Genomic DNA, 24,249 nt, shown 5'->3' with positions numbered 1-24,249 from the left:
AAGGTAGAGAGAGAGAGAGAGAGAGAGAGAGAGAGAGAGAGAGAGAGTAATATCCACTAACCTTAAATAATTGCTGATTTTAAGGGTCCATCAGACCAGGGTGTGTCACCATTGGAGCAGTCAGTATAATTGGTTGGTATTGCTTAAATTTTGTCAAGGATCAATATATTCTTGGTTACAAATGTTTTTTTTAGTGAGTTATGTTTATGTATTTTTGGATTTGCATTTATTTATGGTGTTGTTGTTTATTAAAGGTCAGCATTCAGTTTAATTGTTTGAGATATTCTTAAATTTTATCGTACAACGTGTTCTTGGAGAGATCTTTTTAGTGAAATTACCTTTATGGACAATCCATTTCATTTAATATTACATTTTTCAGGAACATGTCTGTGACATTAATCAAGGATGCATGTATATAATTTATAACTCATTCAAAAGCTTAATTATAAATTTGTATCCTTAAAATCAAGGTTTATAAAATAATTGAATTTGTGTATATGCACGATGAAGTGATTCCTCAGGCATTGTTTACACATAGTCTTGAGAGAGTCTATCTGCACTTTTTGCTTGAAAAATTCGTATAAAACAGTATTGCCATAATATGGTTACAAGTTTTTTTTTTATTATTATTATTTTTTTATAATAACTGCAAGAACAGAAATAGAAAACTTGTTCATAGAATTCATTTATATATTAGTACATAAAATTCAGCAATATTATTTGAAATAGTTAACATGGTTAACTATTTCAAATAATAGCCTTCATATAGTTCTTCAGTATACCTCTTAGCTATTGCAGTACATATGATGTCCACTGAAATATTGGCCGGTGCTCTAACTGTTTATCACATCAGACTGTTGGTTAGGATACCCATTGTTGCATGCCATAAACCCCAGCTTTGGCTTTAGTCATGTCGATTCAAGTCATGGCTGAAGGGCCATGCTTGTGATACCCTATCCGTTTGAGTAGCAGTTGGATCCTGTTGAATGATCCAGTGGACGTGACTTCATGGAATAATGTTTGGTTAATAGGCTTTACAATCTAATTCAAATGATTGCAAGGTATACTTTTCAGAAATTTTAACTCCTTATTCTCAGAAATGCAGGTCTGTGACACCTTCAGTAGCTTATCATCATTGATGATGAGCTGCGAAGAGGGCATTTTTTTTTTTTTTTTCATACTTCTGCAATAAGTTTTAATTGCATCACAACAATTTCCTTTTGAACAAGAGTTAACATCTGCCCTAACCTTCTAAGGAAAGCACACAATGATGCAGACAAATTGGCTGCTATTTATTTATAGCTGAAACAATTTGAAAACTCAGTTTTCTTTTACCCCTGTTTCATGTGGTTGTCAATAATTTCAACAAGTTCTTTTGGCATGCAAAACGAAAAGAATATACTAAACGCTGCAATTAGAAGTTTAAGTATTTCATCACTCATGCTTTGTAACAATATTTATTGCATATTGCATTAAATATTAAATATAATCTTTTTTTTTCTCCCCAGCATTTGTGAAAGTATCTCATCTAAAATTTGTTCTGCGAGAAGCAGCTGATGCAGTTGTAGTATGTGTTTCAGGTACTGTAGGAATTTGTTTTATGAATCCTGGGTGGGAATGCTTAAATGTGATTTTATTTAGTATGTTTTATATTTTTCTTTATTTCATTACTGTTTACTTTTTTTTTATTCTAAATTTTTAATTAGCAAAAAAGTGTTGTATAAAATGGCTTTAGATTGATTTGTGAATGGGGGCCTGTAATGAGCCACACTGTAGTCAGTAATTTGAATGTTATTTCACTTTTTTCCCTTGTATTGGACACTTTTTTTTCATGCATTTCACATTTACAGATTTGGATTTTTCAGGTGTATTCATTGGTTACTAAGAGTTTTAAATTTAATAACTTCTCAGAGAAGTTATTAAATTTAAAATTCTTATACTATGAATAAAACTGTTCTTTAAGAAAAAATATTCTTGGATACGAATTCTTGGATTTTTGTATAGAAAACAAAAATTTAGCCAGTGAATTATTTGTAACTTTGTTGTCAGATGAAGGCCTCCGTAGCCGAGTGGTCAGGAACGGGAGTGCAGTAGCACATGCTCTTTGAGTAAACCAGGGTTCAAGCCCGACTGCTAAATACGGTCGATCTGCCAACCCACACTGGACCAGCTTGGAAGATTATGGTCCATTTCCCTCAGCATGAATTGTTGAGGTGGCTTCCATCCTGCAGTGGGTTGATAATGGTTGCAGTTTTTTTGTCAGATGGGTTAAAAACAGTAACCCTCTATGAAATTAAGGTGTGACTTTCCTGAGTTCAGTTTTGGATCTTGTCATTATCCCTGAAAGACAAAATTGATGTGAATAAAAGGACAACTAGAAATCAATTGAAGGTCAGTTTCTGTTACTGTTCTGTACAGTTATTCATAATAAACAATGATATATTGTCCTGTTACTTTAGTTACTTCAGTTTGGAGCTGTGGACAACTTATAGCGCATTTCTCACCTTTTTTTTTTTTAATAACATAATCCACTTAACCTTCAAGAAATTTCTCACAGAAGACCAATATTTAATTATTTACTTACACACTTTAATCATTAACATATATAAAATTTGTTTTTAACTAAGCTTAAAACTTCTCAAGACTTACTTTACTTTATATTCCTTCAGATACCACTGGCATTAATTCAGTGCCTGTGAAAGCATCTACAGAAAAGTCATGCAAAAAAATTGAATGTCTCTGTAACTGCACCAGAAATGATTTTGTAAGAGCGAGAAGTCATTAATTAAGCTGACTACTCTTTGAATAGTCAAGAAGTTTTCTAGATGTTCTTATGAAACCACCACAGAGGTGGAAACAGTATTTCCTGGTAGAGCAGATATATAATTTTTACAGAATTAGATAGCAACTTTCTTAGAAGAAAGTGAATGCTAAGAGCAAAAGAGAAAGCTTCATTTTTTCAGTGTAGAGGAAATGATATTTATGATGTGATTGCCACAAAAGATCGGAAGGCAGGGTGTATCCAATAAAGTGGTGTTTTTTTTTAGGAAACTGAACTTTGTTGAAGATGACCATGCAAACAGTGCATTTGTTTTTTGAAGAACAAGACAGGAGGATTGAATTCAACTAAATTCTCTCTCTCTCTCTACCCCATCTCACTGAAAAATTACCTGCAGATTAGCACTTAAAGAACTTGTGGGAATATGCAAGAAGTTGTGGTAGTGTTACTACACAGAGCAGGGTTTGAAAAACTGGAAAATGGAGTGTAGTGTACTGTCATCAGAAAAAACTATAGATAAGATTTCCAGTCAATTGGAGAAGGCCATTGAAGGAGGGGGGGGGGCACTTGAGAAAGTGCAAAATTTGTCCAAGTTGAAAGTCAAAGCCATCTATCATAATCATATTTGGTGAGCTCAGAGTTAGCAGCACTGACCTTCTAAGATGTCTGGCCAGATGAGTTTGCAACTTTGGTGACGTTTTATTGCAGCTGACATATCAGGCCAGCATTTAACACTAGACCATTGTCTTTTTTTTTTTTTTTTTTTTTGTGGCAGCGTATAATCTCATAGTATTGTTGATTTCATGATACGTCAACATCTTAGACATAGTGCATCAGATGTATTTTGTACAACTCATAGGAGAGTTCCCCCCCCCACCATACTTGAATTCTAACACAGTTAATTTCAGTGGAGTACTAAAATCATGTGGCTAACGTCTAATAGATATATTATATTTTGTATAAAAATACACCAGTGGACATACATATTACTACTTGCCTCACTCATTCATTCCCTTTTCATTTTTTCTTGCATGCACCACTGCTAAAATGTCTGTATTAAACATTAACAACAGCCACTTAAACAAAATAATTCATCATATGGTTCTAGTGTTGTGCATGTTGTCTTGAAAACCCAGTTGTTTACATATTTATATTAGGCAAAATTCAACAAAAATTTTCAACAGATTTGCCCACTCCTTTAGGTGGACTAATTTTTATGACCATCAGTGCAGTTAGCTTTCTTTAGTAGTAGTAGTAGTAGTAGTGGCATGTGATGCAAGAAAGCAAGTGTATGAGCCTATGCAGCATCAGCCAAAAAAAAAAAAAAACAAAAATTCACACAACCATGCCCTCCAAGGCACCTCCGTGGGCAGGAGCAGCAGTGCGTAGCACATGCTTCTTGATTAGACTGGGGTTCGAGCCCATGACCACCAAATACAGAGGATACGGAAAGGTCAGGGAATGACCACCACATATCCCTGGAGCAATATGGCCTTAGTTGCTAATGCTCCTAAAATCCAAATAATAATAATAATTCCCTCCAAATGCCTGTCCAGTTCCTCCTTAAATTTATTTAACCTATCAACTTCCACAACGACAGATGGAAGTTTGTTCAGGAATTAACCACTCACTGGCTAAAGGCAAATTTCTGCACATCTATTCTACATCTGTCTTTCCTTAATTTGAATTTATGTCCCCTTAGATTCGTAATCGGAACAAGTGGAAGAATCCCATCAGAATTCAGCGTGCTCAACCCATTTTTTTTGGTAGTTGTTGGTGCATAGGCTTCTGTGGCCATAATGCACCTTTCCAAGGTTTTTGCAGTACTTTGATCCAAGCCCGAGGCGGGAATTGAACCTGCGACCTTTGGGTTGCCATGGCAGGGCACTTTATCCACCCGGCTAGCCGATCGGCACTCAACCCCATTCAAGGCCTTATACACTTCAATCAGATCACCGCGCAGGTGCCTAGTCTCCAGCCACTGCAATTTGCAGAATTTAAACCTCTCTTGGTAAGAGGATCCCTTCATTCCCCTCACCAATCTTGTTGCCCTTTTCTGTACACAATCAAGCAAATCTACATCCTACCTAAAATGAGGCCTCCAGACCTGTACGCAGTACTCAAGGTGTGGCCTGACCATTGCCTTATACAGAGGGACAATCACCTCCTTTTCCCTACGAACAGAATTCCTATATATCATTGACAAAACCCCATGACCTGCCCTTGCAGCCTGTCTGCATTGCTCAGAAAACTTCATATCTGACTGCACAATTACTCCCAGGTCTTTTTCATTTTCTACCACCTTAAGTGTAGTACCACACAGTTGGTACGTTTCTCTGGGGTTACTTCTACCCATATGCAGTACTTTGCATTTGTCAAGGTTAAACTTCAGTTGCCACTTCGCAGTTGCCCATCTGCCCAAATTTTCTAGATCCTGTTGCAGTAGCACACTGCATTACTGTCATTAACAACCCTGCCAACCTTTGTATCATCTGCAAACTTCAACACTAAGCCTGATATACCTTCAATAATATCATTGATAAATATAAAAAACAACAGTGGACTCCACTAATAACATTAGTCCACGAAGAGCAGCACCCATTGATTACCACCGTCTGTCTTCTCCAAATCAACCACCATTTTATATATTGTAGCAACTTACCCTTAATACCATTCTGCTCCAATTTGTACAGTAGTCTTCCATGCGCAACAGTGTCAAAAGCTTTCCTGAAATCCAAGTATATGATATCAGAATTATTTTTTGCATCCAGTTTCTGTGTAACCACATCATAATACCTATCAAATTTGTCAGACAAGACTTTCCCTTAACAAACCCCTGCTGTGTCTGAGTTATTGCTGTAGTCTTGTGTAGATGATCCTGCAATGCATCTTTAACCAGTGACTCCATTATTTTACCCTGAACAGAAGTTAAACTAACTGTTCTGTAATTACTCGTGTCACCCTTAGATCCCCCTTTGTGAATTGGGGATACATTTGCACATCTCCAGACCGCGGGTCCTCCCCCTGAGTCCAAGGATGCTCTCATAATTATGGCCAAGAGTTTGCTTAGTTCCTTTGCTGCCTCCTTTAATATAACTGGATAGATCCCATCCACCCCAGGTGCCTTTCTTATGTTTAACTTCAACAATTTCTCCTCCACTTTGCTTTCAGTTATTGCAAAATCATTAAGCACCTTGCTACAATTTGATAACCTTCTGGCATTTTTAAACCTTAATAACGCCTCATGTGTGAATGTAGATGCAAAATACTCATTCAGTTTGTTTGCTCTCTGAGCAGGATCATCAACAGTCGAACCATCAATATCAAGTGGACCAATCAGATTGATCCCCTTCCTTTTAGAGTTTATATAAGTAAAGAAATCCTTGTCGTTTTTCTTAGCGTCCTTTGCTAAAGATTTCTCGTAATCTGCCTTCGCCTGCCTAACCTCCTTTGTGACCTGATTACAGACTATCTTAGATCTGCCATAGGCTTCTGAGTAGCTTGATAATTTATATGCATCTCATTCATTTTTCTTCTCTGTCATGAGTCTCATTAGTTCATTTGATAACCATTTAGGCCTAAACCTTGAACAATATTTCTTAATAGGTATGAAACTTTTAGTAGCTTCCACAATTAATTCCTTGAATCTTTCCCACTTAGAATTTACTGTTGGTAACATCATCAGTTGATCCCGCTCTACTGAATTTAAAAACTGTCTGAGACCACTGTACTCACCTTTACGGAAGCAAAAACCGTTTCCTTTACCCCTGATGGTAATTATATCTTTAAGTAAATCCCACATCAGCACACTGTGATCCCTGCCACCTAGTGGTTCCTTTATCTGCAAAGTCTTGATACCCGAATGTGATGATAACTAGATCAAGAGTATTACCATCTCTGGTTGCCTCTCGAACATGCTGCTTCAGAAAACAGTCATCCAATAAATCCACAAAAGTCTTATTGGTGTGTGAGTGACCAACTCACAAGTTCCAGTCAATATCTGGGAAGTTAAAACCCCCATTATAAGACATTCTAATTTACTAGTTAACTCTATTTCTCTGTACAATTGTTCAATGTACTCATTTGAGTCATTAGGCCTATAACACACCTACTCTTATTTTTGCTTTCACAGTGCTTATGTCACACCAAACTGACTCAACAGTGCAATGTTCATCTATGTCAACTGGATGCACTTCTTTTTATTTATGTTTTTCTTAATTAACAGCATGACACCTCCTCCCTTCCTATCCTGTCTATCCTTTCTGTACACATTGTACTCCCCAAATTCCAATTCTGCATTCCTAATATCTGTGTGACACCATATCTCTGATATCCCAACAATATCCACCTTTGATGTCTTGACCAACACTTCAAATTCATCAAATTTATTCACTATACTTCTAGCATTGGTATACATGCAAGCATAATGGATTTTCCTTAGCCTGAATTGCTAAGGTTGTATTGAATATGCTAAGGTTGACATCACAGTTGTTGAAGTAACACTCACTTATAAAAAAAAGGACACCTAGCCATAAGTCATTGAATGGTGGAACTTCACTGGGAAGTCTAGAATTCATTTGCTGTTTTAATCTACAGTAGAATATAAAAATATTTGTAACTGTTATGTAACAGAATAGATTTTTAGATGTTTTAGCTGTTTTATTTTATTTATTTATTATTATTTTTGTTAAAGGCTCTGCAGAAAGTACAGTAGAATTATGGGAACTGAGAGAAAAACCTGTGAACTTTCACAAAATATTTCATAATACTTCATCAGATATTCCACCTAAAACTGTGGTATGTATTATTGGTTTGCATTATTTTAGTTTTGATACTTTTTTTTTTTTTAAACAGAAGTCAGTTATTATATTTTATTTATAATTGCAATAATAGTAATTAAGCTATATGCTGCAAAGCAGGAAGAACAATAGACAGATGATTTCTCTAAATAATTTGTTTTTGATATTGAGATATGATTTACTAAAATTGTAATAGAGAATTGTTATTCAGTTTTTCTCAATGTTCTAAATCAGATTATTATCATATTTTAAAATTGACAATTTTTACAATACCTGTTTGGGATTGAGCAAGTTAAATGCGCATGTGTAAGTTACTCGATCTTAAAGAGTACCTTCCCTCATCTCCATTTGATTACTTAAATATCTTAAAACATTTTATTTTTTTAATTCAGTTTTTCAATATTGATTTAGTATTTGATTTTTTCTTTTATTGTTCTACAGATGGTCATAAAGATATGTTAGTGTTTTGATGTAAGCATATTTATATCTGCATACAGGGAAATTTAATAACCCAATTTTATTGTATTATGTCAATTTACATGGTTACGAAGGGCATCTTCTTTCTTCTGAATCAGTAACACCTCTGATTCAAGAAATTTTCATAGAACAGCAGAGGAAAGTTGATCTCAGAACACATTCATTATCTCTGTTTGGATCACTCTCTTTAGACGAGTGACATCTTTTGGGTCATATCTGTAGATGCGGCATTCCAGATAACCCTACGGTCAGTGGCGCCTCTGTAGCCAGGTGGGCAGGAGCAGCAGTGTGTAGCACACGCTTCTTGATTAGACTGGAGTTTGAGCCCGTGCCCACCAAATACGGAGGACGTGGAAAGGTCAGGGAATGACCACCGCATATCCCCTGTGCAATATGGCCTTAGTTGCTAATGCTCCTAAAAACCAAATAACAACACCTACGGTCAGTAATCAGCAGGTTTCAAATCTTGATTTTGGAAACTTTTTCAAAAAAGTCTACAAATGTTTCTTCCACTGAAATATTCTCATAATGCAGTAAACTGTCTTTTAAATATGGGGAGAGGAAACCCTGTTGAAGGATGATCAGCTGATCCAGTACATTGTTCTCTCTCTCTCTCTCTCTCTCTCTCTCTCTCTCTCTCTCTCTCTCTCTCTCTCTCTCTCTCTCTCTCTCAAGTTTAGAATGATAACATTTTCTGACACATTTATACAGTGAAACTTCCCTTTAACGGACAGCCACGGGGAATGAAAATCTGTCCGTTAGAGAGAAGTGTCCGCTAACAAGAAGTCTGAGGGAGGAAAAAAAAAAGAAAGAAAGAAAAATCGTTAAACGTTTAATGTAAAATTAAATTAAAATATATACAGATTTTGAACAATATTTTTGCAAATAATATACAATTACGTACACGAGATAAAGAAAAATCGTTAAACGTTTAATGTAAAATTAAATTAAATTAAATTATATACAGATTTTACACAATATTTTTGTAAATAATATACATACAATTGTGCTATGCATATTATGACTTTATCTTAAGAAAAATACATACAGTAATCACTTTTTTTTTCTGCACCTTCTTCCGGCTGATAATTTTGTTTTCAACATTTGTTTGGAGTGAAGAAACCATCGAAAGTCCTTCAGTATCTTCTTCAGCGGCGAAAAACATTTTTAAACGATTGATTTGTATTAGCGCTTCTTCTATTTTCATCGGTGGTTCGTCGTTAATGTTCTTCGACAGAATGACCTCCTTCCATTTCTTCATCCTCATGAGGAACTTCTTGAAAAATATCGATGATAATGTCGTTGATATCTAGAGCACCATCTTCTGTAGTGAGGTTCGAGTCTATATCTTTGTAGTCAGGGTCACTTGTAGTGGAAGTATCGTACATTATCAATAGATGTTGAAGTTCTTGCTCCACATTGCTGTTCACAATTTCAATTTTTGCATTTGAGAAGCCAGACTTTACAAAACAGTTCACGACAGTTTGTTTTCTAATTGCGTTTACTGAAGAGGAAATCCATTGAATCGCATCTAGGATGCTGAGTTTCTTTGCAAGGTACTTGCACATGTTACATCGTTCATGTTTGCAATGAGATGTCTTAAAACACGTTTTCTGTAGTGAAGTTTAAAATTTTTTATTATCCCTTGATCCAAGGGCTGACACTCTGCAGATGTGTTTGGTGGCAGAAAAACGATTTGAATGTTGGACAATTCAATGTGCGGGTGAGATGCGGCATTATCCTTGAAAAGAATAATTTTTCTGTTTTGACGAATCATGTTTGTTAAAACGACTTATCCATTCGCTGATGATATCTCGTGTCATCCACGCTTTTTTATTAGACTTCCAGTCAACATTTAAAAGATTCAACTTTATGCCCTTGAAACAACGAGGATTTTGTGGTTTTCCTATAACAAGAGGTTGTTCAAAGTCTCACAGCATATTTGTACACAATAGTACAGTGAAGCATTCCTTAGAAATGTTTCCGCCCTGGCACTTTTCGTTTTTTAGACTCATTGTTTTTTCAGGAAGAGCTTTAAAAAACAACCCTGTTTCGTCACAGTTGTAAATATCCTTAGCTTCAAAATCACGACATAAATCTTCCAATTTGACAGTCCACTCTGTTACAACCCCAGTATCAACAGCTCCACCTTCACCACTCACGGTTTTCCAAGAAATTTTATGCCGAGTTTTGAACTTGTCTAGCCATCCCGCAGAAGCTTCGAACTCATTTATTCCCATAGATTTCGCAACCTCCAAAGCCTTTTCCCTAATAATAGGCACATTAATGGGAATTTTTTTAGCATGTGTGCGACAAAACCACTCATACGTAACATTGTCAATTTGAAGTCCAACAGTTTTCGGGAATGATTTTTGAACCCGATCATTTCCGTGTTGCCAAAATTGTTTGAGCAGTTCATTTTTTTCATTTAGGATGTCGCTTACCTGCATCTTCCCGATTTTGAATTTTGCAGTGAGATTGCGAATACTATTTTTTTGCCGATCATACGCATTAATGAGTTCGACTTTATCTTTTAAAGTTAAATGTTTACGAGAAGACATTGTGCACTTCACACGACACTGAACAAAACTGAAACTGAAAAGACGAAAGGCCGACCATATTCCCCCCCCCCCTGCAAACACCGAATTCATCAGAAGTTTTACACGTGCCTTAAAATTCTTGAAAAAGGGTTTAGAACCGTGACGTAAACCTTGATAAAATTCAGAGAATCGGAAATAGAAAATAAACACACGATTGAGGCAATACGTGGAAGAAACATTCCTAGAAAAAGGGCCGTGAGCTCGCCTGCTGTCCGTTATGGGGAGATCAAATTAAGTGCTAATCTAAATGAAACAGTGCAGATTGCCTGTCTGCGTCTGTTACAGAGAATATCCGCTAGACAGAAGCTGAAAACATGTTAAAACCAATGGAGGTGAGTTGGGGAATTTGAAAATGTCCATTGTAGAGAGATATCCGTTAACGAGAGGTGTCCGTTAGGAGAAGTTTCACTGTATATCTCTGTAAATTCATGGATACAATAATTAAGTTCCGTTAACAATTTCTTCAAGAAAATATGATTCAATCATAAAATTGGATGTGAAACTGTACTACACCTTCTCATCATATGAGGTGTGGCAGTAAAGTTCCTGGACTGGTGCAATAAAAAAAAAAAAAAAAAAAACACAAAGTGAGTGGGCTCAAAAATGGCTTTAAATGGTGCTATGCTAGATCGGGTGAGTAGTGGTTGTTCTGTACAGTGCTGTGTTTTGTTAAATGTCTTCACAACAAGTGCGAAATGGTTGGGGGGCAATGTTGTCCAACAAGAACTAGCTGCCTTTCTCTTAAAATTGCAGGCTCACCAGGGAATTTCAATTCAATAGTCTTTGAAGCACTGTACAAACAAAATGTACTTAAAAGGTCAATCCAGATGTTCTGGAGAGGGGAACAAGTTAACTGATATCTGTTAATTTTAACAGTCTATTAAAATGTACAAGGTAATGAAAAAAAGTGAAGTAATACATTTTCCTTCCTCCCAATAATCATTCCTCTGATTCTTCATGATTATAGTTCTATATTTATTGGCTATTGTTATATTAGGTCTTCTGTGACAGTGTGGTGGTCTTGTCACTTGTTGCCCATTTGGAGAGGTCTAGATTTGAGTTACATTGATGATTGAGGGAATTTCTAAAGGGCTCTCCAGTTGAGCCTGTAGTTGTTGATCTCAGGTTGAGGAAGGTGTAGGGTTCCCCATGAGTTATTTTGGATTTTTCAGGCTGCACAATATGCAGATTGGCTTGTGAACATACACACTTGTTTAGACATAATACACAGTGATACAGAACTGCTGATGCACCTAAAACCTAAAAAAACAACAATAGCAACAATCTTATATTAGTATCATGAGCTAGCTTACTACAAATATCAGTTTTATTTGTGAATTTTAATATAGCTGTTATATTTTGTTCTGTGACTAGTAAAAGGCTACATTTGCAACATTATAACAAATATAATGATTCTAGTAGAAGATTTATTTGAAAAAGAAGTACACCTAATTCTGTTTTTGCACGAACTTTTTTTACACGAATTTGGTTTAACACGAATTCAAAATAAATATTTCATTCTCTTTTTACGCGAGTCATTTTGATTTAACACGATTTCTATGAATTTTTTTTGCCTAAATTCTAAGAAAATTTTTTTTATTTGTGGCATATTAGTATCATTTCTATATTACACGCATCAATAGATTGGATAACAGCTAGTGTATGCGTTTTGAAACGCGTGCTTTTGTTTACCAATGTTTACGTCTAGGTATCTATGAATCATCAACGTTTTTATTGAATTTGGTGCACATCTACGGTATTCGTGTATTGTTGTATTGTATCTTCGGCAGACATGTAGTAGTAAGCTCTATTTCAAAGTGAAAGAATCTTTAGTGAAATTTGTGCACATATAAATTTATTAATTTTGCCGATAGTCAATAAATTGTAAGTTTACAAAATTTTCATACCTTTTTTTTATTAATTATAACTGAGATATTTTTCGGTAGCCCTTATATAATGTCGAATAATTCGCCTATTACCAAAATGAAAAGGAAAGCGATTTCTTTGGAACTTAAAATTCAAATTTTAGATCGTCTTGCAACTGGACAAGGGGCTACGTCTGTAGGAAAGCATTTTGGTGTACATGAAGCTACCGTAAGAACTATTAAGAAAAATGAAGCTGCAATTAGGAAGTCGGTATGTTCTGGAACAAAAGTAAGTGTTAATTCATCATCATATACAAGAGATATTGTCAAGGAAAAAATGGAAAAGGCCCTGGTAATATGGATAGAAGATCAGTCACAAAAAAAGAGTACCAGTAGATGGAAATGCCATCAAGCAAACAGCACTAAGAATTTACAGACAGATTAAAGAAAAGGAGCCAAGCACTTCATCTCAGTTAAACAGAAAGTATGAATTTTCTGCGAGTACAGGTTGGATGACAGGGTTTCTTAAAAGGAATGCTCTTCATAATATAAAAATTAAAGGTGAAACTGCATCTGCAGATGAATCGGCTGCTAAAGTATTCCCGCAGGAACTTGCAAAAATTATTGAAGATGGAGGATACACTCCTGATCAAGTGTGGAATGCAGATGAAACTGGTTTCTTCTGGAAACGAATGCCGAACAGAACGTATGTAGCCGAATCGCAGAAAACTGCTGGTGGTTTTAAGGTAGCTAAGGATCGTGTGACCTTATTATTTCCCTCCAGCGCTTCAGGAGATCGTATGTTGAAACCACTGCTGGTAAATCGAGCCCTAAACCCACGTTCAATGAAAGGTGTAGATATCAATAAACTGCCTGTTCACTGGATGGCAAACAAGAAGGCCTGGGTGACCACTACTATTTTTACAGAATGGTTCAACAAATGTTTCGTCCCAGAAGTCAGACGTTATATGAATTTGAAAGGTCTCGAATTTAAAGTTCTTCTGATTCTTGACAATGCACCCGGCCATCCTGTCTTGGAACACCCAAACGTACAAATTTTATTTCTGCCACCTAATACTACATCTTTGATACAACCGCTAGACCAAGGTATAATTGCGACAATTAAAACATACTACATAAAACGAACATTCCAACACGTTTTGGACAAACTGAATGATGAAACACTAACAGTCATTGATGTGTGGAAGAAATTCTCAATTATGGATTGTATCAATCAAGTTGGATTAGCGTTAACTGAATTAAAACGAGCAACTTTAAATGCGTGTTGGAAAGCGGTTTGGCCACAATGTGTAAAAAGCAAAGATCCCATCATCCCTAATACGACCGAATTTCCCAACATCATTACAATGGCACACAAAATTGGTGGAGAAGGATTCGATGATCTATCGTTTGAAGATATTGATGAATTGTTAACCGACAAAGCCCTAAGCGAAAATGAAATATTAGAGGTTGTCCTTGGGACTCCTTATCCCACAGAACGTAGTGATAATGAAGAAAATGATCCTGTTCTTTAAACGCAGATTTAATAAAAGAAGGTCTGGAACTGGCCAGAAAATTAGGTAATCATTTTGTCAAACATGACCCTAATGAGGAACGCGCTGGGAAGTTTCAACGTGAACTGAAGTTGTTGACAGCCTCTTACAGAGAATTATATAACGGCCTAACCAAAACACGAACAAAACGATTAATAACTGAATTCGTTCGTAAAACCGGTGAAACATCAGCACCAGAGGAGACTCGTGCTGATTTTGCTGAAGAGATCACAGAAAGAATTTCATTAATAGAGAAAGAAGACGATGTCCAGCAACATTTCTAGTGATGGCAGTGATATTCCAGTCGTACGCAAACGTATGCGCCGTTTATTATCAGAAAGTGAAAATGAATAAAATCTTGTTATGTGTAAAACAGATTTTTTTTGTTCATGAAGAATTTTTTTTCATTTCATATGCATACAAATTTATTTTAGTACATTTTAATTACATATTATTACATGTGTATTTTGTTGAAATAAAATAATAAGCTTAAAACGAATATTTTATGTGTTTTTTTTTTAATTATTTTTACTGATTTTTTTTTTAGATCCGGAACCAATCTTCTTTTCTTCCATAAATACAATGTCTTTTTTTACACGAATTTTTTTTACACGTATTTTTCAGGAACGTATCTATCGTGTAAAAACAGAATTAGGTGTATTTAACTAAGAATTGTTACAAAAATCAGCATTGGGCAGATTACTGTGGTTTTTGTTTTGTTTTGACATGCAAAATTGCCAATTCCAAGTAGTGTTTTTATCTTTTTATGTATTTTTTGTAATACAGAGTTTGCACCTTCATATTTCAGCTTTTCACACTGCTATTTCATTAGAAGTGTGAGTTTACAAGATGTTGGACAGGGGGAATTCTGCTGTGTATTGCATATATTGATTTACATTTTAAACTGTAAATTAGTATTCTATCCTCATTAAACAATTGTTTCTATTTCAATAAATGGTTTAATTTTGGATTTTTTTTTTTTTTTTGTGCTGCATGTTAATATACTTCAATTCTTCTTATGTCCACTCCACTCATAATTTGAGGTTCCAAATAAATTCACCATAACATCCCTGGAAATCAAGCTTCCGGAAAGACAGTTATACATAGACTTGTAAGTTATTCTTACGTGACTGTATATTGGGCATACACATTTCACACATGCATACTTAGAAAAGAAGAGCCACTGACATGTCCACAATGTGAAGTTCACCTCACTGTGCAGCATCTACTGTTGGATTTCCCACTTTATTAAACACAAAGTAACCAAATCATCTTTTAAAATATCCAGCTTACAACACAGTCTCTAATGGATATTCTTGGAGATGATGCAAGTCTTGATAAACTGTTTACTTACTTAAAACTGATAAAATTCTATTGCCATATATAATATGCCATTTAAAGGTTAAAATTTGAACTACCATCACATGTGCAAATGTAGAAGCACAGTATAACCAAAGGAGCTATTCCAACAAGAAAACGAAATAACAGCAACCAAAGAAATCACTGATCTCACATTGTAAAAGGTCCGCTATAGCCTGAAACTTTGTAGAACTCCAATACCTGCAGAATTTCACAAATCATCAAATTCTGCATGAAGATTTAAGGAAAAGGAAGGTCTGTGAACAATTTGGGCTACATAGCCTCACAAATGAGAAGAAACGATGAAGAGTGTCCTCATGTGAAGACTTTATCCAGACTTGTAAAGATGGTCCTAATTTTCTCAACTGTACAGTCACTGGAGATCACTGTTGGGTGTTTCTCTATGATTCAGAGACAAATTGTCAGAGCATGCAGTGGACTTCAAAATCATCACCAAGTCCATGATCAAGACAATGCTGATCATGTTTTTCAGTAAACAGGGAGTGATTCATAAGCAATTTGTACCTGAAGAGGATAGCGTCAATGCTGCATTCTATGTATGGGGGCTTCAAGGATTATTGAAACACATTTCCTGCGTGAAGCCGTCATTTCAAGAGAAAGGCAGCTGGTTCTTGTTGCATGAGAATGACCCAGCCCATCCTGCACTTGTGAAGACATTTCTGATGAAACATGGCATTCAGATCATCAATTCATGGCTTCCCCAAATTACTAAGTTTTCTTCACGCTCCTGCAAATTTTGTTGCTTTTCCAAATTTCCAGAAATTTTTCTTATTTTTTTTTATTTTACCTAAATCACATTTTTTTAAAAAAATTATTTTCTGGATTTTCAATTGGGTCATCGAACCTAGTGTACTACTGCATAAGAGTAAAATTATTACTTTAAGTATGTATTTATTAAAAGTGTATATGAAATGCATTATTGATCGACTTGTCTGGGTAAGGCTACTTATAAAAGTCAAAAATAAAGTTGCTCTTTAACATTCAGTGGTTAACTTATATACACATTTCAGAATTACATTTCTTCAGCGATTAGTTATTTCTGGAGCTGGCCATATGTACCCAAGTAATCACGATAAACTTGTTCAAGTCAAAGCACACTCAACCACGTTTGTTGTGATTTCTTGAGCATGTATAGCCTGCTTAAGGGCTATTTATTGGAGCAGCAAAAGTAACATTCTCAGTGTTTGTTAATAAAAATGTGATCCATATTTGCTATTAATATAGGAAATGCATTATAAATGTCGTTAGTTGGCCTATTTCAATGAAATCAGTTGGATTGACATCTGGAAACACGTAAAGATCATTCAGTCAGAGAACGTTTGAATGTTCACTAATTTGATAGCCTCATTGCACTGCTGTTATGGCAGCACTAATTATTTAACCAGCATTGGAAAAGATGCCACTGTGTAAAATTTTTGGGAGACATAAAAGGCTGAGGCATTTTATGCTGATTGGCAATTTGGATACTACTGATGTCAAGAAGAATTTTATTGCTATTCAGTTTGTATTTTATGCTCATCCTATATGTGCCTTGTTTCATTTCCATACTGTTTTTAATTTTAAAATGGGCCATATAAGTAAGAAAACAGCCAGTGATGACCCAGGTGCATACATAGGGGGACTGACCATCTTCAGCCTTACCCAAAAAGACTCAATCAAAATAAAGAAAAACTACCAGTAATTTTCTCTAGGCCAGATCAGCAGTTCTGTGCCATTACCCCTCCCCCAAAAAAATCCTGGGTGCACTACTGGTGTAATCACTATTACAAAAAGAAACTAAATAAAAATAAATAAACACTCCCCTTATTTGAAAAACTTGTACAATGTTGTATCGGGGGGGGGGGAAATCTGCAGAGATTTTTCCAGCCAGAACAGCCTTTTTTGAAGCATGTCGTGTATTTAACTCTTATCAACATAAGTGTTTAGCTATTTCTGTGAGCGATAATATTGTGTTCAATAACAATATATCCATGCTCAAAGACAATAAAAACTTAAAAGGATGAATATCAATGCTCTGCACAAACTATAAAGGAATTAAGTACCACTGACAACTTAAATCTTTTCTGGTTTTAGTAAAAAAGAATTTTCCATCCTATTGCAAGCAGTGTTCCAATGTTTGTTAGTTCTAATGAACAGCATTGATGGAGAGTGAACCTTTTCAAAATATGACATTCTACAAGTTGATTGACAAGGTATTAAAAAAGAGACTTTATCTGTATATAATATACTGTATCAAATTCATTTATTATTTGATATGTAAGTTATGAAATGAACCTAAATAAAGTAAATTAATGTGCATCTTTTGTTTCTTCTTTTTCTTCTGAGATGGTTACACGAATTCAGCTATTGCTGGCTTCTTGATGGCATGGCAAAGAGCATTTGGGAACCTAAAAGTTGCATGAATTTTGTAATGTTGCCTAGCAAAATTCTTGTGAATTTCCCCTTTTTTTCATAAAAACGTTGCAGCCCTAATCATAATAAATATAAAAGTAATCCCTTGTATAATCTGATTTAGGAATAAGAAACCTAACAAAGCTTTAGTAAATATTTACCAATATTTATTTTTTTTAGGCATGGCAACATCATGCATCATCTGTAGCCTCATCCCCAGTGGTAGCTATTGCAACTCCTCGTTTATCTATTTATGATATTAGCCCTCCACCATCATATATTTTGGTTGCTTACAAAGATAATGTTTTCAAGTGTTTTTACAGGTATGTTTTTTTTTTTTTTTTTAATTGTTGACTATGTCAAATAAAATTAAAAACTGATGAATGTAGTTTAACACCATAACATTACTAATGATAAATGTGTGTTTTAAAATTAAGCATAATTAATGTTTTTAACTTGGCATTTAAATTGAATGGGAAAAAAATAAGGGTATGCTGCCAGTTCAATGTACATCGATATGTACTTATGGTATGCACTTGTCACTTTTGGAGAGGTCTGAGTTTGAGTTCCATTGACTAATGGAAGAATTCTAAAGGCCCTTCAATTGATGGTGTAGTTACTGATATCAGGTGGTGGGAGCAGACTTGCCCCTGTGAGTTTTCCCAAAGTTTTCACCCTGCACAACATACACATTTGTACAGACATAATACACAGTAGTACAATATGGTCTGAGTTGCTGATATGCCTAAAATCGACAACTACAACTTTTAGTTAATAACTCAGGAACCAAGCATTTCCGGAACTATGTTGATATAAAATATTTTTATTGTCTACATATGAGGAACTCATTCCTGAAGTTATGCCGTATATTTTTGAGACACCCTGTATATGAACAATATATGCCATTTCTCTTAAATGACATATCATTGCTTCATATACACATCAGTCATCCCCTTCATTTTCACATATCACAGCCCAGCCACCTGCTGTGTAGTGTTGAAACTTGCAGAATATTGGCAGTAATGTTTAAATTTTCATACTAACACCATTACATTTTGTATGCAACATCACATGAATGAGAAAAAAATTTGGGGGCATTAGTTTCAGAGCAGCCCTTTTATATTTTATTCTTAACTCTTAAGAAATGCCTCAGAAACTTCCGGTGCCTCCGTAGCCAGGTGGGAAGGAGCAGCAGTGCGTAGCACACGCTTCTTGATTAGACCGGGGTTTGAGCCTGTCACCACCAAATACGGAGGATGCGGAAAGGTCAGGGAATGACCACTGCATATCCCGGAGCAATATGGCCTTAGTTGCTAAAGCTCCTAAAATACAAAAAAAAACAAACCTCAGAAACTTCCATGAGTAGGCATGTGGAGTCAACATGTCTACTCATGGTGGCACAGTTTCTATTTTAAATCTCATAACAGGTTCATTTAACAATAATTTTCATTCATTTTTTTACAAGAAATGCAGTGGTGCCCCAACATCTGATGGTAATTCGTTCCACAAAACCCATTGTATGCTGAAAATATTGTAAGTTGAAACCAATAATACATTGATTTCCTGTAATTCATTCCCCAACAACACATAAAATAGGTATTTCTTATATTAAAAATGAGTGTTTTATAAAGATTATTTAATAGTCATAAAACATCCTAAAATAAAAAAAACGCACAATAAAATTAGCATTTACCTTAGACTTGAAGTGCACAGCCAATGAAATCAGTGGTGGCGTAGTGATGGTGGGACTATATCAGGCGTCAAGTGTCTTTTCAATCTTTTGTCTTTTGTTGCTACTTGCAAAGAAACTGTCCAAAGTGGACTGTTTTTGATGACTTTTTTTTGTAGCTTCCTGAAGTAAGAAATGACTTTTTGTCTTCCATTTTGCCCGTCATGAGTTCAGTGTTTTCAATGTCGGGGTGCTTTTTACCACTTCTCTTAAACGGTCCCAACAAGAAGTGACTGTCTTCAACTGACACTTTTTGTTCCCCATTCTCTCCAGTGTCACTCTCCATAATTTTCTTCAGCTATTGTAGCTTCTCTGTTGTTAGCTCACACCCATGAACATCAATAAGGTCCTCCACATCCTCTTCGCCAACCTCCAGATCCATTGATTTACCAAGAGTGACAAGATCATCTTCAAATCTGTCAATGTTATGGATAATTAAAGACCAAAATTTTTTTTCAGGCTGAATTTAATCAACCAGTGGAAACATCATTCCAAGAACTTACAATCAGCCTCACGCAGTCCAGCATGTTGAAATTCTACCTCCAAAATATCTTTGATGGTGGCAGCATTTTCACCAGTTGTAGCTGCAAAGCAACTTGCGAACATTTTCATGGTGTAGTAGTAGTAGTAGTAGTAGTAGTGGCACATGATGCAAGAAAGCAAGTGTAGGAGCTTATGCAGCATCAGCCAAAAAAAAAAAAAAAAAAAAAATCACACCATACCCTCCAATTGCCTGTCCAGTTCCTCCTTAAATTTATTTAACCTATCAACTTCCACAACGACAGATGGAAGTTTGTTCCAGCAATTAACCACCCGCTGGCTAAAGGCAAATTTCCGCACATCTATTCTACATCTGTCCTTTCTTAATTTGAACTTATGTCCCCGTAGGTTGGTAATCTGAACAAGTGGAAGGATCCCATCAGAATTCAGCGTGCTCAACCAATTCAAGGCCTTAAAGACCTCAATCAGATCACCGCGCAGGTGCCTAGTCTCCAGCCACTGCAATTTGCAGAACTTAAGCCTCTCTTGGTAAGAGAATCCCTTCATTCCCCTCACCAATCATGTTGCTCTTCTCTGTACACGCTCAAGCAAATCTACATCCTTCCTAAAATGAGGCCTCCAGACCTGTACGCAGTACTCAAGGCGTGGCCTGACCATTGCCTTATACAGAGGGACAATCACCTCCTTTTCCCTGCTAGCAAAATTCCTATATATCATTGACAAAACCCCATGACCTGCCCTAGCAGCCTGTCTGCACTGCTCAGAAAACTTCATATCTGACTGCACAATTACTCCCAGGTCTTTTTCATTTTCTACCACCTTAAGTGTAGTACCACACAGTTGGTACGTTTCTCTGGGGTTACTTCTACCCATATGCAGTACTTTGCATTTGTCAAGGTTGAACTTCAGTTGCCACTTCTTAGCCCATCTGCCCAAATTATCTAGATCCTGTTGCAGTAGCACACTGCCATTACTGTCATTAACAACCCTGCCAACTTTTGTGTCATCTGCAAACTTCGACATTAAGCCTGATATACCTTCATCAATATCATTGATAAATACACAAAACAACAGTGGACCCAACACCGAACCCTGTGGGACTCCACTAATAACATTAGTCCACGAAGAGCAGCACCCATTGATTACCACTCTGTCTTCTCCCACTTAACCATCCTTTTATCCATTGTAGCAACTTACCCTTAATACCATTCTGCTCCAATTTGTACAGTAGTCTTCCATGCGCAACAGTGTCAAAAGCTTTCCTGAAATCCAAGTATATGATATCAAAATTATTTTTTGCATCCAGTTCCTTTGTGACCACATCATAATAACCAATCAAATTTGTCAGACAAGACTTTCCCTTAACAAACCCATGCTGTGTTTGAATTATTGCTGCAGTCTTGTCTAGATGATCCTGCAATGCATCTTTAACCAGCGACTCCATTATTTTACCCGGAACAGAAGTTAAACTAACTGGTCTGTAATTACTCGTGTCACCCTTCGATCCACCTTTGTGAATTGGGGACACATTTGCACATCTCCAGTCCGTGGGAACCTCCCCTGAGTCCAAGGATGCTCTCATAATTATGGCTAAGGGTTTGCTTAGTTGCTTTGCCGCCTCTTTTAAAATAACTGGATAGATCCCATCCACCCCAGGTGCCTTTCTTATGTTTAACTTCAACAATTTCTCCTCCACTTTGCTCTCAGTTATTACAAAATCATTAAGCACACTGCTACAATTTGATAACCTTCTTCCATTTTCAAATTGTAATAATTCCTCACGTGTGAATGTAGATGCAAAATACTCATTCAGTTTGTTTGCTATCTGAGCAGGATCATCAACAGTCGAACCATCGATGTCAAGTGGACCAATCATATTCATCCCCTTCCTTTTAGAGTTTATATAAGTAAAGAAATCCTTGCTGTTTTTCTTAGCATCTTTGCCAAAGATTTCTCGTAATCCGCCTTCGCCTGCCGAACCTCCTTTGTGACCTGATTACAGACTATCTTAGATCTGCCACAGGCTTCTGCGTCACCTGATAATTTATATGCATCCCGTGCATTTTTCTTCTCTGTCACGAGTCTCATTAGTTCATTTGATAACCATTTAGGCCTAAACCTTGAACGATATTTCTTAATCGGTATATAAAGTCTAGTAGCTTCCACGATTAATTCTTTGAATGCTTCCCACTTAGAATTTACTGTTTGTAACATCGTCAGTTGATCCCACTGTACAGAATTTAAAAACTGTCTGAGACCACTGTACTCCCCTTTACAGAAGCCAAAACCCTTTCCTTTACCCCTGACGGTAGTTACCTCTTTGAGTAAATCCCACTTCAGTACACTGTGATCACTGCCACCTAGTGGTTCCTTTATCTGCAAATTCTTAATACACGAATGATCACTGCTTATAACCAGATCAAGAGTGTTACTTTCTCTGGTTGCCTCTCGAACATGCTGCTGCAGAAAATGTGTATTTGCAATCACTTTCTGGTACATTGGTTGGAGAAGAAGAGTGGTGTTAGGTGGCAAAAATTTGACTTAAACAAATTTAAATTGTGCCTCAAGAGATTGAACGAGGTTGGGATCATGGCCTAGCACATTATACAGCAGGAGCAGTGCCTTCACAGGAAGCTTATTTTTCTCAAGGTAACTCTTCACTGAAGGGCAGAAAACTTCAAGCTCCCATTCATTGAAGACATATCCTGTAACTCAGGCTTTCTTGTTACTGTGCCAAAACACTTCCAGCATGCCTTTTTCTACCTTTTGTTGTTTACATACTCTGGAGGTGTTAGTGATACACAAGCAAAGGATTCAGCTTAAAATCTCAAGAGGCATTGACAAGGTAAACTAGCCTCATCCTTAGTGATGTACGTTTTCCTGGGGATTTGCTTCCAGAAGAGGCTGGTTTCATAAATGTTAAAAACCTGCTGGGGAAGATAACCCTCCTGATCAACAAACTCTCGGAATTCAATTTTAAATGTTTCAGCTGCTTTTTTATCAGCACTAAATGCCTTTCCATGCCTTTCAACACTTTTGATATTCGCCAATTTTTTTTTTTTGAAGCACTCGAACCAGTCTCTGCTATCTTTAAAGTCCTCAAAGCACTGCCACTAGTTTCAGATCGTCATAGATCTGAAACAATCTTGTATGAGCGATGTTCCACCCGCCACACGTTGAATAATAATAAAAGTGGCTAGTTGGTTGAGAAAAATCATACAAGTGATGTTCCGTGTGCCATGCATCTGAAAATTTCCACCCATGTATTGTTTCAGCTACATCGGAAAGTCATCAGTACCTGCAAATATCATTGGTCCTTAAAATAAAAGATAGTATGGAAGGTATATCGGTTCCTGAGAATATCGGATGTCGATGTCATCGTAAGTCGAGGCCCCACTGTATCTACTTGCCAACTCTGATATTGAAATAGCACCTTCATAACTTCATTAGTTATTTTTCAAAATTTGTTTTCAGCCAAATAATTCAATTTAGTCATTTTCATGATGGAACCTTTTAAAAATTTGTAACATAGTTTTGCAGTAGAGAATATACATTGATTATTTTTTAGTGTAGCTAATAAGAGAATATAAATAGAATAACTCACTAATCCTAGTAGTAGGTTTTTTTTATGTTGTTAGTGGTTATTTAGAAAAAATTGTAAACCTAAGTGCAATTTTAACTGATATTCAGAAGTTTATATAGCACAGCTGGAATTAGGCATTTTTTATTTTTTTTTTATTTTTTATTCGGTAGAAATGTTATGAACATTTATGAAAATGAAATATCTTATTGATAATTACAATGGTTTCAGAATATTTGTACATAACTGTATGTTAATATTTTTTTATTAAATCTAATGATGGTAGTGGTACTCCTGTAATTCCATAAGGTGAAAAAGAAGATAATTGTAAGAGAATTAGTGATGGATATGGACACGAAAGTCATGTTATTGTTCTTTTTAAAACATGTCAGCTAGACAAGATGGCTAAGGAATTGAAATCATAGACTTAATTTGACTGGAAGAATTTTTGAATTTTGTCCCAACTAGTGTGTTTATTACTGTCTGTTATAACCTGGCATAAAAGTGACTGCAATGAACAAGTTGCATTTATGATTGGAACTGGCTGTACTGAATTTCTAGACAGTGTGGGTCATTTGTGCTTTTATGATCACAA

General features: G+C 36.0%; 1 protein-coding gene across 2 annotated transcripts in view; it reads left to right on the top strand.

Annotated features, from left to right (window-relative positions):
* The window catches only part of MED16 (mediator complex subunit 16), a 209,068-nt gene that overhangs the window by 80,715 nt on the left and 104,104 nt on the right, over positions 1-24,249 (top strand). For both annotated transcript variants that reach the window (XM_090380328.1, XM_090380324.1), the window contains exons 9-11: positions 1,509-1,580; positions 7,473-7,576; positions 18,025-18,167. In XM_090380328.1, the coding sequence (XP_090236454.1) occupies positions 1,509-1,580; positions 7,473-7,576; positions 18,025-18,167 (319 nt within the window). The remainder of the gene's footprint in view (positions 1-1,508; positions 1,581-7,472; positions 7,577-18,024; positions 18,168-24,249) is intronic.

Source organism: Mastigoproctus giganteus, chromosome 1 (assembly GCF_048544385.1).
Source record: "Mastigoproctus giganteus isolate SK-2022 chromosome 1, ASM4854438v1, whole genome shotgun sequence".
In the NCBI taxonomy this organism is placed as follows: Eukaryota; Metazoa; Arthropoda; class Arachnida; order Uropygi; family Thelyphonidae; genus Mastigoproctus; species Mastigoproctus giganteus.
The sequence above is the reverse complement of the archived record's forward strand: the minus strand, read 5'-3'. Positions and strand labels throughout refer to the sequence as shown.